Source organism: Haliotis cracherodii, unplaced genomic scaffold (genome assembly GCF_022045235.1).
Source record: "Haliotis cracherodii isolate W230 unplaced genomic scaffold, xgHalCrac1.p SCAF_7, whole genome shotgun sequence".
Taxonomy (NCBI): Eukaryota; Metazoa; Mollusca; class Gastropoda; order Lepetellida; family Haliotidae; genus Haliotis; species Haliotis cracherodii.
In genome coordinates, this window is record NW_027266330.1 from 27,202,620 (window position 1) to 27,222,339 (window position 19,720).

Here is a 19,720-nt window from a genome sequence, read left to right on the forward strand (position 1 = left end):
CCTTTCTCCAATTTGGGTTTTTGAGGGTAAAATGTTTTATGAAGACTACATTATCATCATTATCATAACGGAGTCCCACGCGCATACTTCTATTGCCCGTTTCTCATTGGACTTAATAAATCTGAATAAAACTGAAGTTGCTGTTTTCTTTCAATTCTTTCTCCTGTAAAATGATCAGTAGGACTCCTTGTTACTGAAATACCAGTACTTCAAACCACAGACAGGTACATCGGTACTTTTTTTCTTGATATCTCAATAGCACATCTAATGGGCAAAAAGCATTTTTCTAAAATTACAACAATACTTTAATACCCATGTTTCCATCAGTTAATAATTAAGTATGTAATTGGCAGAAATCAAGATTCAAGGTCATTGTTAAAAACGGAAGTATTATAATGGTGGCTTCTTCAAACGTTGTTACTCACACAGCACTTGCAGCTCATGATATTGGAGCAGGTTTAACGTCACAAGCTTCAGAAAAGGGGTGGTGGGGTGAAATGGTGCATGTGTTCAAGGTTACTGCACTTAAATAGGGACATGCATGTGTTGTATCTGTGATGAGTGTGATGTGTGTGGCAGTCCAATAGTACCAACTACCTGAGATACCCCACTCACACATAGTATAATGACTGACACAGTATACCAAACAGTCCTTGTTTTATCCCACTAATGCCCAGCGACAGGTAGGGTGACAAGAACAATAGTTTCACTTCTTCCGGTATGTCACGACCACTAACCTTCCTCTCTGTCCAGGCAGACACACTATCAACAAGGCAGTCAGCTTTAAACAGGAAAATCCAAGTTGTATTTTCTTCCAGTTTTATGCCATCACTTTAGGCTTGGTAATTGCATATTGTTTGAGGATGTGGTAGGCATGCCTTTGCCTGAACCAAAGGTAATGGCATCAGGTTGAATATGCACGATGGTGTTCATAATTTCTGAGACCTTGAGGAAAGTGTGCTGAATGGGCTGCTTCTGTTTTTTGCAAGAATGCTTTCTTGAATAAGTCTAACATAATAGTTTTTTAGAAACGGTGGTTACTTACGCAGTGTAGAAAGTGGCTGCATTCAGGAGTTGAAATGATAACTGTAACCTATCATAAATATCTAGGTTTATTATCTCAGAGATAAGTGTGGTCAAGCGCTTGTGAAACCCTATCTATTCAACCCAGAAAGGCTAGCATGCCTATTCATAGACTATTGAGGAGTTTTAAAAATTTGCCTTTTCATGCTTTTCAAACAATATTTGATACTAAAATATGACAAATTTTAGTGTGTGGTGCAGAAATAAAAAAATTCACTTTAAGGGAGGCCTTAGTCTCGGTGTTTCCAAACGGTCGTCAAGGAGTCACTTATGTCGTTGCATAGGTTATTGGTGTAGACTTACCAGATGCTGAGACGCTTTGATGATAATGGGAAAATAAACTGGGTCTCTCATATGTTAGTACCTAAATTAATGTTCAAGAAGGGTTTTTCATGTCTGGCTTACTCAATATATATCTTAATATGTTCAAGCAAAGATGTAAGGATATCAGTAGTATAGGTAATAGGGGTTCAGGCTCACTTCCACTGGAGTCAGATTTAGATACCTATACCACTATAACAGAGGGATTTTTTATGCAAAAACGATAATGCGATCCTAGGAAAAGCAAGCAAATGCTTGTAGAGAAATATACTATGCTCTCCATAGTTGTATATTTCGCTTCTTCCACTTTTGTTCTATACTGTACTTGGGCACAAATGTTCAATTGGGAATTCGTTGGGCACAGTTGTATGCTTTGTGCACATCCTATTGCTCTAGTGGAAAAAGATATTGTAGGGCGTGCCGAAATTGGTGGTGCCAAAGAAGAAAAAGACGCCCTCTTGACATAAAAAAATCCCTCTGTAGTAGTGGTATAGGTATATAAATCTGGCTCAAGTGGAAGTGAGCCAGAACCCGCATTACCTATACTACTATATCGTTTCAGAATTGGCATGATAAGATTTCAAGATCTTCCTTTTTGAATTTGTATAGTGGTTATAAGTGTCCTAGAAGTTGAAAAATATGTAAAACTGAATTATTTAATTGTAAGGATTCATTGCGATTATTTTGTAAGTTTCGTTCATCGTCCCATAAGTTGAAACGATGCAAATTGATCCAAAAATGTTTTTATGCACACATTGTAATGGCAATTGTACTGAAGACGGGTTCCATTTATTCCTTGTATGTCCCCATCATGTCAAGCAAAGAAAACTTTATACCACTTGATTATACCTATCCTAGTAGAGATATGTCTTACACCTAAAAAGGAATTTACCAATATAACTATTGGGAAGTGTAATTACATGAAATGTGCCCATTAACGTGTGTTAATTGTGTATCATAATGAATATCAACCCACTGTAAATGTTTTGTATATGCAGTACTTTGGGCCAAAGGTCTGCAATACAAATACACCTGTCACTTGCACAAGCTTTTCTACTTTGCATAATAGAATAACAAAATATGATTCAGTAAACAGTAACAACAGGGGTATTTATTCATGTATTTACAACAATGTTTTTTCAAGCAATACATATGTTGGATGAATGTTGATGAGGATGCTGACCTGATATTTACAACAGAAAATTCCATGAATTACTTGTATGATGTGTGAAATTCAGAAGCTTAGCTAGATCTACCATTCTTGAATTAGCACTATGTCATTTTGATGAAACATGAAATGCACTTCTATAAAAGATGACAAAGGAATCCTTGGATATAATACCATCTTGCTAATCTAATTATTCATATTAATGACATTGATGTAATAACACTGAGAGACAATCATCTTTAAATATTTCGCCTTTTTCATCATGTACAGAAAGGGCAAAATGCCTGCAAGTTCAGGTTCAAAATATTCCGCACACATGTATGGACACAGGCACCAAATTTCATGATTTGTGATGTCATTACTGCATGGCAACTTAGTATGGACATGGGGTTGCCAAGCAACTAAAAAATAATTTGTTCACCAGGTCTGTCAGGTGGCAACAAAACCTTTCATTTATTGTCCAGAAATATTCTTTCACTTTGTACACACATATATTCCAATTTGCCTAATTCTTCTTTTTCTTCATATTTTCTAGTCTGAAAACATTAAAACAATGATTAGTTAATATATCTGGGTTAATGTTATTTTAATAAGATATTTCTTTTTCAGTAGAAAAATCTGTCAAATTAAACCTCTTGTAATCATTTATTCACATTGCATGGCTACTGCATGGTTTGCATATAAGGGGCATCAGTATTAAGCAGTAAACTTAAGTAAACAAGACGTCAACAGTTACAGATATAATATTTTGTAAACGTCAGAAACCTTCAAATGCAGATCTTTCAGTACTCGGTGGAATAGAAAGGCATTTACGGAATGTCCCTTTCAAAAGTTTAGTCACTGAAGGGCAACACATTTAATTACCTTCCTCTAAGACTCTTAACTTAAGAGAGCAGACAGCTTAGGCGAACATGAAACAACTGAGGAAGCATCAGTGGCTGACACACCCTCCCATGTTTGTGATGAGGCTGCTGATTGGCTGCCCTCACTTTCACCTGGCTGTATCCTCGTCTCACATTGGCCACTGCCACCCATATCCACAAGGGATAAAAGTATGCTTCCATCAATGGGGATCTCATGCCCTGCGATGACAGGTTAAAGATAACACAGGGTAATATGGCTATTAATCACTACACACGTTCTATTATTACAATGTTATTTCGTCATGACAGTAATACAGATACAGGATGAAAAGAATGTAGAATGAAAGTCTTAAATATGTTGTCATTTAAGTTACTCAATGCTATTGCTCATTTGATCTAGTTTTGTAACGATACGGCAATACAGTATTGTCTCACAATATGAGGCCCACGAAACAATACATCGATTTTCAAACCCTCTATCACCATAAATACGTTACGTTACATTACATTACAAGTTATATTTGCAAAAAACACACCTGAATGATAACTGTTCATCAACCAGCTAATGCAGATTCCCAGTTTGGCTATATTTGACACAACATTTACAGTGCCCTCTGGCCTATATGTTTCTGCCCTACAATATCCCATTTGGATCTCCGAAATATTAAACATATGATTCATTATGTGATTCACCTGCAAAAAGAAGGAATATCAACTTTTGGAAAAAAAAGTGCTATATCGGGATACAAATCGTATCGCACCCATTGTATTGGGATATGTATCGTATCGCGACCCCATCATATCGTTACACCTCTAATTTGATCATGTATCAACACAACCCATGATCCTCAACAGATATTCAAGTAGAAAGGAAAGAAATGAGTATTTCAAAGTAAAGCACTTACCACCACCACCACCACCACAAAACACACAATTAACATGAATGAGTGAGAGAATTAGATTCTACATCAACCTGTTTCTGTTGTTAGTGAGTTGGTATTGTGGCTGCTTGAAAAGACCATTGCATATATCTTGGCGTGTTAGCTAAGTCTTAGATAATTGCCTTGGCCACTTGTAGGATGTTACCCAGGCATGTCATTCAAGGGTGACAAAAAAGATTGAATAGCCAGTAATTTCTAAAGCTTTTAAACTTTTCTTTCCAAGAAAACTATTGAATTGAGATAAACACTATGGAATTTCCCTTCCCAAGGGTCATAACCAAATCGGACCTTTGATCAACTGATCTGGATGGAGCTAAGGGACAAAACTCAGTCATGCCTAGTTATTTAGCCTTGCATCAAAAACTAGGTAATGATGGAGACCACAAATTTTGTTGCCTTTTGTAACAAGAATTGGGCACTGGGTGCGAAGCTATTCCACTGTGTCCATGATCACAACATCAAAGGAAGATACACAGCTCCTTAGGCTAGACATTCTGCATGACAAGGATTCATTACTCAGTTTGGTGTCTGTTGCAAAATTAATCTCTCAGTATCCACATCAATCTCTTCACTCACTCACAAATGCATGTTAGTATATCGTGGAATGAAGCAGCACAACGCCCACAAAATCAGACCCTCCATGCAATCGAAGTTCAAGTCATGCAATGCAAGTTCAAGTTGTGCAGCTAATAAGTTGAAGGTGCTGTGTAAGTGAACATCTGTTTCTGAAGTTGAAAAGCACGATTCTTCCTATGAACACAGCTGGTGGTCAACATACACACATCAGTAAGTCAACTGATCAATGTATGTCTAACTCATCTTGATCAACTAAAAACTAACAAAAGCATTTTCTTCATGATTTGGAGAAAGTTTCTTTGGAAGTAACTGTTTCTATATGGTGAAGCTTGTCACAAAACACAGTTGGATCACACATGTTACTGCACACTCTGACCAACAGGTCATAATATTTTCAGTTGAGACTTACCTCCGGTAGCATCGTCGTGAGAAAATATAACAGGTGTATCCATTTCATGTGAAATCCTCTCTGACAACTCAGAATCTCGGGCTAAGCTCACACCCTAAAACCACAACAACAAAACCTTGTCAGTTCTTTCAACACTAAAACCTATATAAAATAAGATATATTTGTTTGTTTCTTTGTTGTTTAACGCCGCACTCAGCAATATTCCAGCTATATGACGGCAGTCTGTAAATAATCGAGTCTGGACCAGACAATCCAGTGACGTCATGAGCATCGATCCATGTAACTGGAATACGATGATATGCATCAACCAAGTCAGCGAGCCAGACCACCTGATCCACTTAGTCGCCTTTACAGCAAGCATGAGTTCCAAAGACCTATTCCACCCCGAATCTTCATGGGTCAAAAAATATATTAAGTCTAAACACACATTAACGTTCTTCTGGATCCATCAAGTTTATACATATATACATTTATATACACTTCCAATCATCAATTCATTTTAAATCTCACCAATAAAGCTATTCATAAGGAGTAATGATACTTTCAATGAAACTGCTGTCACGAGCACTGTACCTCACCTTAATATGTAGTCAAAAGAATATGTCAACAAAGTCAGGCACTTAAAATATATGTGTCCATGTCGAAGTTCAGCTTCCTCCGTCTTTCAATTTCAGAGGAGGAATTTACAGAGCAAATATGCCTTTGAGAGATTTTAAGAACTGTCAAATCAAGGTAAAATGTAAAATATTGCCTAAAAGAGAACATATGTGTCAAACCCTCCGCTAAATACACATTGACCAAATTGTGTTGTCTTTTCAACAGATACGGCTGAGTAATGGCCACAAAAAGTTTCAGCTTTCTGTGTGGATGAAGTGCAAAGGTCAAATTAAGGTCAAGGTTCAACATATCACTCCAAAAAACCCGGGACATATTTCTTGGACCCCACAACTAAAACACATGTTCCAAATTTCATTCCATTTTGAAACCAAAATGACAAAGTAATCGCCATAAATAGGATTTTAATAGACTGCTGTTGAAAATTGGACTTGAATTCGAACCTCTTGAACAGATTCAGGTGTCATCATTGGTGGAAACAAGCATGCTTTATTGGTCAAGTGGTTTCTGATGATGTTTTGAGTGCAGTGAAATACACATTAAGAGAATTTAGAAGCATGGTCAAAGTATGAAGGTCAAAATTATAAATATCATGAAAAACGGAATATACGCGTCGGCTCCACTACCATCTACACATGTACCAAACTGCATTCAATTTGGAAAAGAAAATGGCTGAGTAATGGCCATAATTGTTTTTGCAATATGACTGCCGTGGTTGCCTTTTTGAAAATCGCATTTGAACCTCTTGCACGAATCACTATGTTACCTTTAGTGGGAACAACCATGTGAAGTTTTAGCTTAATTGGTTTGGAGGTTTCTGAAAAGATGATTACCTTGGATGATGCACAACAGATGCCGGACAAATAGGCATTAACATGAGTTGACTTTCAGTTAGCTGAGCTAGGAATGGGAATGGGTAAGATATTTTGAACTACAACAAACATGTCTTACCTCCATAAAAGATTTAGCAAACTCCTCTGCAGCAGCTACTGAGCTGAAAGCTGCCTTAAAGTCCCTCCTGACTGGCTCTTCTGTTGAGAAGTCTTGGGCACTCCACATACAGGCTCTCTTCTGCTTCTCTCTGGAAATATAAACAATCATAGAGGGATGACATCAGGTGTGCAATATCGGTGACATTTCACAGGTGAGTGACACGACAAGCCAGTGGTCAATAGTGCAGGTATCAAGCCAAACCTCAAGATGCTAAGGGTTTTAGCAACTTGACTGTTGAAGTATTCAAGGAAAGGGGATCACGCACGCAATCACACAGTCACACATTTTTTAGCGTCATTATTCTGCGGATATATTTTCAAGGTGAAGTATTTTTATCTGACTTACAGTTTTATTGAGTGTTCGCGACAAATGACATGGTTGCAGACTTTTTGTTCTTTGTCATCTGTCTCCATGTCAATCTGGTTTCCGTTCAGGTCATCATTGTAAAGAATCTTCAAGTTGCCCATTCCAAGTTTCTAGAAAGAAGATCATTCTCGTTCAAAACAACTCCAAATAACATGTTATATCAACTTGTGAATGAATTTGTGAAACCCTTGTGTGACAGGTATGTAAGTGAATGAGTATGTTAGTATGGTTTTAAGCAGCTTTAAGCTACCTAAATAACTATATATTTGTCCATTTATCTAACATTCAGGATGAAAAAAAACCCATAGCATTATCTTGAACCTTCGACTATCTTGAAATATAGAACTGTGTACATGTATCTCGAAGTTTGCAACATTAACAGTTTTGAGAAGCACAAACAAGCATCTCACACAGCGTAGAGGAATTCTTCCAGCGTGCATATCTATCACCTTTCCTTCGCACACCCAACATCGCTGTAACTTCCTGGTTACTAGTACATCAAAAAGTGCTTATCAAAGCAGGTGGGCTAGAATAGGTCTTCAGAAACCCGTAAAAGGCGACTATGCTTGTCGTAAGAGGCGACTTATGGGATCAGGTGGTCAGGCTCGCTGACTTGGTTGATGCATGTCATGCTATCCCATTGCGTAGATCAATGCTCATGATGTTAATCATTGGATTGTCTGGTCCAGACTCGATTATTTACAGACTGCCATCATAGAGCTGGAATATTGCAGAGTGCAATGTTAAACAAGAAACAAACAAAACATCAAAGCAGGTAATTAATAAGCTTGAGATGAAAGTGGCACTTTGTTGTTGTTTTGTCAATTGGACAGACTAAATAATATGTGCCACTCATTCAGCTGTTGATTTTTGAAAACTGTTAACTTATTGCTGCTATGCTTTATAAGGATCTATACTACAAAAAGTTTACTAAGGATCAAGTTTTGATGATATAAAAAAAATGATCCAACAAATAAAGATATAAATATCCCGGTTACAATGATTGGGTAACCCCTGTGAGACCTCAGTTTCATGATGAACAGACAGAAGCATGCATTCATGGGCACGATGTGCATAAGGTGCTTGAAAACCCTATGTTTTGAGGTATCATGACAGAATCGTTGCACATTATTATCAGAGAGCACACCAACATTTGCTACTAAGGATTTCAACAACTTATGGACTTATGCTCACTCTGCGTCAAAGACGTCGTTTTAGGAACGTAGATTTAGGCAGATGTATAGGCATGTTTGAAACTGGGTCAACACAACGTCACATTGCAAACGTCTTTGGTGTCTGCCAAAGTATGATCAGCAGGGATCAGGGACATTAGGTAGACAGCGTTCCACCACACAGCGGGAAGACCGTTTTCTCCTGATTGCAGCAAGACATCATCATTTTGTGACTGCCACCACACTCAGAAATGACCTGCATAGCGTCAGTGACACTAATGTTTCTACTCAGACAGTGCGTAATCGTCTCCTTGAGTCTTGTCTCCATTTACGGAGGGAATGTATCAGACTCAACATCACAGGCAGGCGCATTTGGACTGGTCTGAGGATCACCACAAGTGGACAGGCCAGGACTGGGCTTCAGTACCATTTACTGATGAATCAAGATACTGTCTTGACTTCACAGATTGTCATGCCTGAGTGTGGTGTAGATAAGGAGAAAGATTATATCAGGAGTCCAAGGTAGTCAAACGTGACAGCAATGGAGGAGGCTTAATCATAATTTGGGGTAGAGCTGGAAGAACTGATCTCCATGTCCTACAGCGGAGCACAGTGACAGGTGTGCGCTTCAGGGATGACATTTTGGATGTGTAAGTGAGATTGTATGCTGAAGCAATCGGACTGGACTTCCTCCTCATGGACGTCAACGCATGATCTGATCGTGCCAGTGTCGTTAATGCCATCTTAGAGCAGGAAACCGTGTTGGCAAGTGATCTGACTGATCATTGGTCACGCATTGTGTGGCACATGAAAACAGACTTTTGTTCATTAAGCATGTCTTCACGCCATATTGGCTATTTCAACAGGTACACACAATTTGATGCTCAGCAAACTTTAAGTCGTATTTAATATTGTTTCTTGATCTCTCTGGATGTCCGTGATATTTGTCCATCATATATTATTGAATGACCTGTTACACCACAGTGCCGCAAGGTTTAAGATTGCATGGTTCGACTGTTCTAGTTTTGGAGCAATGTATCTGTGGGACTTACAAAGAAAGTGTTTTAAAGATTATTCCTATGCATGGAAGTGACCAATGTCTGCATTTTCTTAAGCAAATCTTCAACACAAGTCTCTTCTACCCCTCTACATCACTGCAATACTGTGCGACACATAAAAAAGGGTCAGTATCTTACCTTCCACTCATCATTCTCAAAATATGTCAACGTAGCTCTCTTCTCAAACATGATGCTTTCTTCCTCAGAATCGTCATCTTCTTCCTCATCCTCATCCCCTGTCACAGAGACGTACTCGGAATCGTCATCTTCCTCCTCCTCCTCCTCCTCCTCCTCCTCCTCCTCCTCCTCATCCTCATCCTCCTCTGTCACAGAAACGTCCTGGCTTTTGGACACAGCTGCCAAGTGGTTGGTATTCTTGGCTGGAGATGCTGGAAGTACATCAGTTCCTCTTTTAGAAATACTTCAGGTGACAGATAAACCGTTTTATTCAAAGTTGCAGCAAAATGGTCACAGTGAGTTTTGTTTATTAAGAATCTTTATAGTATCAAATGACACAAATACACTATAAATATTAAACTTTGTTTGAACAAGAATAACTCTATTCTATACGACTCAGATAATGTTAAACAGCTATGAAAAATGATCATCCAGAAGGTTTATATTTATTTACTTTGGTTCAGTGGGTAAGAGGTAGCACCCTGACACAAAGTCTTACCAGATTCCGTTGCCCTGACTAGCTCCTGAACCTCCTCAAACTTCTTTTTGAACTGTCTGGCCAGCTCCTCTGTCTGCAACACAAGACTCACTCACATGAGATGACGACATACACAGTCAATCCTAAACCAGAACCAGGAGATGACATATCTTCTCCATTCTGGTGCAATTCAGAAATGGAGTTCGGACACTTATACCCCACTTTTGGTTCATTGCCATTGGTTACCTACAGTTCAGTGAAGGAAAATATATTGCTGTTCAGTATTTTTCAGTATCCCAAATTATCAAAAGGCACCAGTTCACAAATATACTGGTCTGATAGAGGACAGACGGACAGACATGTTGATCGTTATATCCCCTAGGTCTTTTTTTCAAAACGGGAAGATGATAAACAATGGATGTACAAGAAATAATTATCTATAGTGCTTTACTTACAAACCCATCATTGTATATTCTAGCGAGAGCCAAGGATGTTTGTCAGAGACACTATTTGTTTTCCATTACTTCAAAACATGCATTTCTTTTCGTTAATGGAGGAGCCAAACACTTTAATCCAACTAGTGCAGCATACAAATTAATTTTGTTGGTACATCCTGGGGATAGATCATCCCTCTACCCCCAAAAGCTTTAAATCCTTTCTTTACTGAAATAAAGATGCAAATTGACGTCTCAAAATGTAATGCTGCCCAAGACATGTCTGTTATTTCAGTGGTGACTGACCTTGAACCTGAGGGCAAACTGTTCAACCTTGGCCTCGTTCTCAGCATAGTCTTGAGCAGTCCAGCACCAGGCTGTCTCTGACGTTGACATGGGAGACAGAGTCATATTGCCAGCTATCAGATGATTACATGCTACTTTGTGTACTTGATCTTGCCTCATCAGCAATCGGTATTTATCTACAAGGACAGAAAGCAGAATGGAAAACATATATAAAGGTTTTATCATGTTATTGATCTAAAACATTGTTCAGACAGAAGAACTGAACAACACATTTTCAAAGAGTCTACTGTTGTTTAATATTACAATACGGTTCTTGGACTAGTTTCAGTGGAACAGTAGACTAAACTTGGAACCCTGCCCTCATCATGCTTATGACAAGCATGTTTTTCACATAAAAAGGTTCTCTGTTGGTTGATTCAAGCTATATGTGGTGGCCTGTAGGTAGGAGTCTAGATGAAATATGCCAATACACAAGATGCCAGACTAACCATCTTGTTTGAGGATCTTCATGTCTCCCACAGCTCTCTCCTTCCACTGGTTGGAATCCCGCACAAATCGGAACAGCTTCGATCTCTGGCAGTACACCACCTCCCAACCTTCATCCCCTGCAAGGACATTTACATCCATATCACATATGCAGACAAACTATGCCAAAAACAAAACAATAACTCACAAAAAAGACATTATATGAACAGGAAAGCACAATTTGGCCTTGAACTCACCTGTTTTGACTTCAACTAGTTCTGGAAGGTCAATGATGGGCTTAAAGTCAATGTAATCACTCTGCACAACATCATCATCATCAACATTGGTCCTGTTGCCTCTTTCGGAAGTCCCAAAGACCTGCTGATCTGCTCCTGACCACTGGAATGGTCGGTTCTCATCTGCCAGAGAAAAACATAGAATGTCAGGCCAAGCGCTATGCTAATACCTGGGAAGGGACTAAGATTCCAAACAAAAGGCACCTTGCAAGCAAAATGGAGAAAGAACTTATTTTATCGTACCTTTCTCCTTCAATTTAGAGGTCACATTCAATCCTGTGAACTAAGCATTAAGCCTCTTCCTCTTTATTGATCCTAATATGAGTGAAATACATTTGACCAAATGATCACATAAGATGTAACTATATATTGACATCAATTACGAGCATTTTAATTCCAATTTGGAAAATTTAGACATTTGCTTCTGACTTAGGGGAGAAGAATGCTGGTAATTACATTTGGGGTTGAACAGGCTGCAAACAATTCTAGGACTGATGATGGTAACTGTCTACTTGCCTTTCTTGAAAGCATAACCAACTGCATCTCCCTGTGCAGCTAGGGTAGAGAAGGACATGCCTGAAGCCTGACCAAACATGCAGAACCCTTCACTGGCACCAGTACTGCCTGCAAAACCTGATGGTCAATAAGTCATTAATGCAAACATCATTGCCTTCGGTGTTCAACTCTGCACTATTTAATAGTGAGGCTACATGATAGCAGCCTGTAAAAAATCAAATCTGGGCCATGACAATCCAGTGATTGATATTGTGAGCAACAATCCATGCCGTTAACACCAAGTCAAAGAGTATGACCACCCAATCCGTTAAGTTGTCTCTTATGACCAGCATAGATTGCTGGGGAATTCCAACCAGGAGTCACCACAGGGATATTTGTGAATTAAAGGAAAATAGAATTTAAGCATGTTACATAGAAGCTCTTCCCTGTCACCATCCAATTACTCTCATTACTTACTGCCCTCAAATCCTATCTGGTATCAGTTTCACAACAGTTGGATATTCAGTGCTAGAGTTAAACGAGGACCCTGAGGTCTCTATATATTTGTATTAACATGGTGGTTATGACAAAGACCCACTGACTTGCATGCTTAATTCTGACACTCATCTTGAATTCAAACAAAGCTCCAGAGGACTATCAATACTCATTACTTCATGGAAGTGTAAATGATATAAACCAAAATCACTTACTACCAGCACTGCTTGAAACTTGAACTGAACCTATTGTTGGTGCTGGACTTGTCTCCTCAGATTTAGCTGTAATGATAAACGAACCTAAATAAACTTTAAAAAACGGAGTTTGATGCTGTCAAGGCTGATGGAGAAATGTGTGTTTCTGTAGCTGGTACAGGAGACGTGTAGATTGACGGTTAGCCTGCCATAATCAGTTATTGTCGCATAGGTAATAACCTAGTTTTAGCTGGACAAAACCGTAGACAGATAGACAATTATGCCATTTTAATCTATGAGCCATGTAGCCATGGCCAAGGCAATGCAAAAAACACTGTTTGTTATGAGCTAGGGACAAGGTTACAAGGGTGTATTGGTACATGAGTCTGTGTCCGTTCACCTTGAAAGGGTATCCGTTGATATTGTCAACATATACAAGTACATTATTGAAAGGTGTCCATACTTACAGTAAGCAGTGCATGTCTCTCCAAACATTGCCATTGATTCTGTCAAAGGTCGGAGGCCCATTTGTGAAAATGTGATTGATGACTTTTGGCGGATACATTGTGGTAATTTTGTGGCACTGTTAGCAATTATCTTGGCTTCTATTTCCTTCTTCAATGAGAGGACTTCAGTAGGAGCACACAGTTCAAGACAGCTCTGGATAAAATGAAGCAAAGTTTCACATGAAGAATCTTCATGTTGAAGTAACATCCGAAGAGACGCATTTGAGGCCTTCTCTGCTTCTTTGCACTTTTCTAATTCCAGTAATTCCTCATTTTCTCTCTGGTCTAAAACACTCCTTAGCTGCCCAAATGTATGTTTTATCTCTTCTTTAAGATCTTGAGTATTACGCTCAATATCCAATTCAAGACCATCAACTTTGCCTTCTAAATCTTTGACAAGACTAAGCCTTTCTGAAACATGCTCAATACCTTCCTTGAGAGTGTTTTCCGCAGGATCAGCGTTTATGATTGTGGTTGTACTACAGTTTTTATGATGTGTTAAAACACACATTGCACATAAAATGAGGCCACAGCTTTCGTCAAACAGCTCCTTGATGTACTGCTCATGAATTTTACAATACTTTGTTTGAGGGGTGTACCGCTTGAAGTCACGTGTCAGTTCAGCTATAGATAAGACGTGATGACTCCGGGCTACCTTCAGGTCTTCATGGGAAACTTGACAGTGTTCACACAGAAACACTTCGCACTCCAGGCACCAGGACATGGCTTGATTGCCATCGTTGTTATTGGTGCATAAAACCGCCCAAGCGTTGTTTTGAATGGTTGACAACAACATCTGTTTTGTTGTTACAACATCCTTAGTGTTGCCAACATCATTCCTCTTGAAGTCCTCCTGACAAATGCCACATCGTATAGTGTCAGTGTTGTCAGCATCATGGCATGTCTGACACACTGAATGTAGACAAGGAAGTAGGTATGGATCGGGTCCACCGAACGTGTAAGGAGTTTCACACACTCCACATTGATGCAGTGTCGTATTCCTGGACGTAGTTTCTTTTAAGACGTATCTGCAAACAAATGAGTTTTCATATTTAATCGGCTTGAACCTATCTCAGGTGCTGCCATTTCTATTTTGATATCCCTTAGGGACTCCAATTAAAGTAGCAAGCATGACTGATGTCAATGCGGCATATACTCGACACATCTATGTAATAAACATGCTACTGTCATACACATTGAGTAATAACATCACAAGTCGACAGCACTATGTGGCCAGATCCCCAAACTGCCGACATACCCCTCCCCACAGTAGAACAAAGCAAACTTAAGTTTTCCTTATCTTTTTTGTAGGTGATTAGCAATGGTAAGATGGAACAGTTAACAGTCTCCGAGCCAATGGCAGAGGCACCAGCAGCGCATGTCCCATTCCGAGAGGATGTTTACGCCAGATCTCCTGCAACTGTAGCAACCAATACATTGGAGAAACGCTCAGATCCCTCAAGACCAGACTCAAAGAACATCAACAGAGTAGAACTGAAATCCGCTATTTCCGAACAAGAACCATGACCATAACATCATGTTGGAAGCCACCTAAGTTCTGTCTACCAACAACTGGCGTCAAAGAAAATTATAACAAGAAACTCCATCTGGAGACACCAGCCAGCCATGAACCGTGACTAAGGAACCTATCTGCTAAGTGCTTGGGATTGCTTTGATTATTGTCTGTGCTATTTATCCAGCTGGCTTTCATTTGGCCATTGACACTTCTATTGCTATTACCTATCAGTCCTAATTACCCCTGTCTGTCGTTTGCCCATTGTCCATTGCCTATTTACATATTATATTAGTTGGATAAGGATAAGATCTTATGAAACTTATTTAAACTCAAATTCTAACTTAACGATATAGTGCTTTGGACCCAAGGTTCAATAGCAGTGAGCTGAGATAATCGAGACTGGGTATTCTCTGTTATCTATTTGTAAGTGAGTCGTGAAAGACAATTGCACGCTGGTAATTGTGATCTAGAAGAACATTGTGAAACGTGATATTCTTATAATGATGTCTGGTTATAAATTCAAAGAAGACAGCTTTCTTGACATTGCTGACACATGTTGAAATGTTGAAGAAGTTGACAGTTTGGATTGAGCCACCTACAAATGTCCCTAAACACTGCTAGAGCATTCGTCCTCCCGCCATACTTTTGAACGCCCTGGATGACATATGCTATGTCCAGGCCTCCAACACTGACAAGGCAGCTACAATGTTCCACCTATAGAAGATGCTTCCAAGTAACACATGTTGAGAGCCATTTTTCAAACGACAATATGGCTGCTGTTATATCACCCATCTCATCTGCAGTCACAGATCATATGTCATATGAACCTGAAGGCTTGAGTGACCGTGGCAGCGCTGGCAGTGACTAAATGTATCTTACTGTATTGGGGAAAAACAATGGATTTGGTAATGAGTCACTATTGGATAAATAACATTTCTCAAGGTCAAGATTGTAAGATACTTAAACGATTCATGTGTTCAAATCAAACAAATTGGTGTATAAGAATGTTAGTGGTGTCATAGTATTTTAAAAAATATGTTATCATATATGTGTTGTTTCCTTAACAGGATGGGTTTGTGAGGGATCACATTTACTAAATTTTCATACATTATATTATACCTTCATTCATTGTGGATTATTTTTGTAAGTTCCTAAAGCATTCAGGCAAATTTTGAGATATCACACGACATGATTGTCAGTATGGAGGTTACATTATCTTTAGTTTTGTAATAGTTTGAAAATGAAAAGTGAGTGATTTTTTCCTGTTTTTGACACATTTTGGCCCATAACTCGACCTAAACAATTTTGCGAATTGTTTATTTGTGCTATGGTAATCTGCCTAAGTCCGCACACTGATTTTGTTTATCCAATGACCATTGCAATATGCATACTGACTTGTTTAGACCCATTTATTTGATTTACTTACTTTTAACACACTAAAATGTGTATTTTCCCACACAAAAAACATGTCTGCCTCCAAACGAAATCACCACAGCAATCGTTTTCTAATGCATAAATGACATCATGTGAAGAAAATGTGGTTGTGCTTTGTCCTACTGTGGGGAGTGGTTACTCCTTAAATAAGCCTCTTTTTAAGGATTGGCCGCTACTCTATATATGTCAGGAATGTAATACTATTTAATGTAAGCAGCGGTGAGGAAGGAATTATATTTAGATGCTCGAATTATCTGTAAACTTCCGAAATAGAATGGATTTATTTCAAGGTTACAGAAACATGTGGAATATTCTGTCATGTTCAAGTGGCACTGGACAGGTCTAGCACTGTGCTGGAAGCTGGATAGACTATATAAGTCGAGCTCGCGCGTCCCTGTCTCATCTCACATTTCATCTGTCATTACAACAAGAGATCAGTTGAGCGAAGATCACATATTGCCCTGAATTCCCATTTCCGGCATATTTCGCAAGCTTGACCACTGTTGTGGATAGGTGAATATTATTATCACTGAACGTTTTGATTACCACTACCATCAATATTTGCATTTGATACTGCCATTGAATATGGAACTACTACTCTATTGCATACTGTCATTGTAATTGCTGTGCAGCAATTTGTATTTATTTGTAAATCTAGTTAATTGTGTTATACAATTGTTGATTGTTTGTTGGTGTCACACTAAATTCATTTACGTACAGATTTCTTGGTTAACATATTCTTTTAATTTGGGAATTGACACGTACCACTATTCTGTATTGACAAATCTACTCAGGAAAGACAATTCTGTGTTTTTAAGAAACACCAGAGATGCATCACCATATGGACAAATAATCGACTGGGTGTTGTCATTTCAAAACACTAATATCAATATTGCAATCAGTATTCATGATTATGAACATGAAACTTGCCTATCCGTCAAGAATTAGTGGGCTTGATGCACAGCCAGTCCAACTGTGACACTAAATTGAACAACTAAATGTGGTTGTCCTTAAAATGTGTTAACATTACACAACAGAATTGTGGACTGGCGGATGATTAATGCTCATTCATAATATATTGGAAAATACCAGATATGGATTGGTCAACGGGAGGTACCAAATCACAAACAAATGAACTGATTGGATGTCATATTAGTAACAAGTCTTGCTTTAGGTTTTTGGGGGTCTCCACTTCATGACTTACTACGTACCCATGCCACACACTTTCAGTTCTGCCTTATATGCTGGAAAAGTTTAATTATCTAAAACTACAATGTTGGAGCATGTACAGTGCAATACTTGGTATAAACACTATTATCACTGATTCTGATCGGCAACACACTCAAAATAATGAGCTCAAACAACGTCGCTTCAATCACCAAAGAGTTCGTGATTAACTTTGCAATGGTAGAATGCGGAAAAGACGAATGTGTTTCTCAGTATGAAAACACAGTATTTGTATCTGCTAAATGATGTTGGGTCACATGAACATACTCTTAGTATTGTTATAACTTAAAGGTAACTGAAATATATTCGAACTCGGCCCATGTGACCGACATGTCAATTATCCTTCATCAGATAAAGCCAACAACGCCATTGGTACAAAGTTATATTACTATTTTAGTACATTAACAATTCATTCTTTGAAACTGACCTTTCTGAACGAACAAAATATCCTGTGACTTTCTCTAGTATCTGGGAAAAGAAAGACCCCACCATGTTCTTCCTCGTTGCTGATTCCTCGTTGGTGAAGGTGAACGCAAGGTGAAAATCCATAGAAATACTGGAAACCGAATACCTAGCGTCCCTCAGCCTGCAATGCAGTCACTGCATATGGCCAGAGTTTAACCACTTGCCCTACATTAGGGCCTCTTATCACCAGACAGATAATAATTTGCACAGTGTGTTATACAGCTCAGTGGGGGGTGGGGTGGAAACCGACGTCGAAATCAGTACGAAGCGCATGCCGGTAACCTTACCTTGTGCAGTGCATTTCTGCCTTTTGTAAACACTTGCCTTACATTGGGGCCTCTTATCAGCAGGTAAACACTGACAAAAATCAATACAGATAATCTTTTCCCTGCACAGCAAGTCCACAGTGAATATAGTCGATGGACATGTAAGGTTGTGGCAACGCTTATATATATTACATGCACGATAATGAGTAAGTGAGAACGTTTGTAAGAAAGAAAACGTACAACTTTATAACAACTGCTGGTATATTGCAGATAGCGCGGTTTCGATGTAGATTCTCAATCATTATCAAGTTGGAGTGACAACAATTAAGTGATGAGAGGCATATATTAGCATGATATGTTGTGATAAGCTGCAGATTAACATTGACAACAACAGGTAATAGATAACAAGTAGCATACGGATAATTGGATGAAGCATAAATGTACAGTAAGAATACAAACAGCACACAGGTAATGAGTGAGTGGGTGTGTATGGTTTTATGACGCTTTTAGCAATATTCAAGCAATATCAAGGAGGGGGGCACCAGAAATGGGCTTCACACACTGTACCCATGTCGGGAATCAAGGCAATGAAACACATGGGCGATGAATCCAGATGTACAGTAAGGATAAGGATTAAACGGATGGAACAGTTGTTACAAGCTAATTGGATACTAATTGTAAAGGATTATTGCTTGATTAGCTCTTCATAGGCAGACAAGATGTCTGATACCCTTGATCCCTGTTGAGGTTTGTGACTGTGCATTTCTTTAGCTTCCGAAAGTTTTCTTTTGGTGAAATCCTGGTTGAGAGGCCAGTGTTTATTGTACGAAAAACAACATATGTATAACTCATTAAGAATGTTAACATAATGTACAAACTTTAAAAATAATTTCCTGTATTTTAAATAATGATGACTTCCCGAATACAGTCCGACCTCGGTAATGTTGGACAAGTCCATTTTATAAACAGGGAGGGCTTAAGTTTAGTATTTCACGGATATTCTTACAATTTTCACGTTGATTATCCGTACCTTTTCTCCCTATGCCGACAGTGCGTAATGGATGGGAATGAGTCTCTACGAAATCATATTAACGCTGTAGAGAATAAATTGAACAATGACATTGCATGTAAAAACTCGGTGATTGACTCCAAGACTAAAAGAATACATGAATTTTCTGTACGTCTAGAGGAATCTGAGGCCCGACGGACTGAACTTAGCGCTCAGTTGAAGCTGGAAAGGCAAGAAATGAAGTCACTAAAAGACAGGATAACAGACCTGGAACATGAATTGCTGCGCGCTAACTACCAAATTGACGCGAAACTAAAAAGCCTGGATAACAAAGTTGCCAACATCCCTTCCAAACTATGCACAACAATAACAAAACATGATATATCAAAATC

The 19,720-nt window shown here is 38.8% G+C and overlaps 1 protein-coding gene across 1 annotated transcript in view; it reads right to left on the bottom strand.

Moving 5' to 3' along the window:
• The window catches only part of LOC139448771 (E3 SUMO-protein ligase RanBP2-like), a 61,390-nt gene extending 43,306 nt beyond the window's left edge, over positions 1-18,084 (bottom strand). Inside the window, exons 1-12 of the mRNA XM_071230307.1 lie at positions 18,016-18,084; positions 13,373-14,439; positions 12,927-12,992; positions 12,238-12,354; positions 11,683-11,844; positions 11,449-11,565; positions 10,961-11,136; positions 10,242-10,314; positions 9,704-9,954; positions 7,315-7,445; positions 6,928-7,057; positions 5,362-5,455 (exon numbers count right to left, since the gene is read on the bottom strand). Of these exons, the coding sequence (XP_071086408.1) occupies positions 5,362-5,455; positions 6,928-7,057; positions 7,315-7,445; positions 9,704-9,954; positions 10,242-10,314; positions 10,961-11,136; positions 11,449-11,565; positions 11,683-11,844; positions 12,238-12,354; positions 12,927-12,992; positions 13,373-14,439; positions 18,016-18,080 (2,449 nt within the window). The 5' untranslated portion in view covers positions 18,081-18,084. The remainder of the gene's footprint in view (positions 1-5,361; positions 5,456-6,927; positions 7,058-7,314; positions 7,446-9,703; positions 9,955-10,241; positions 10,315-10,960; positions 11,137-11,448; positions 11,566-11,682; positions 11,845-12,237; positions 12,355-12,926; positions 12,993-13,372; positions 14,440-18,015) is intronic.
• Between the last annotated feature and the right edge of the window lie 1,636 nt (positions 18,085-19,720).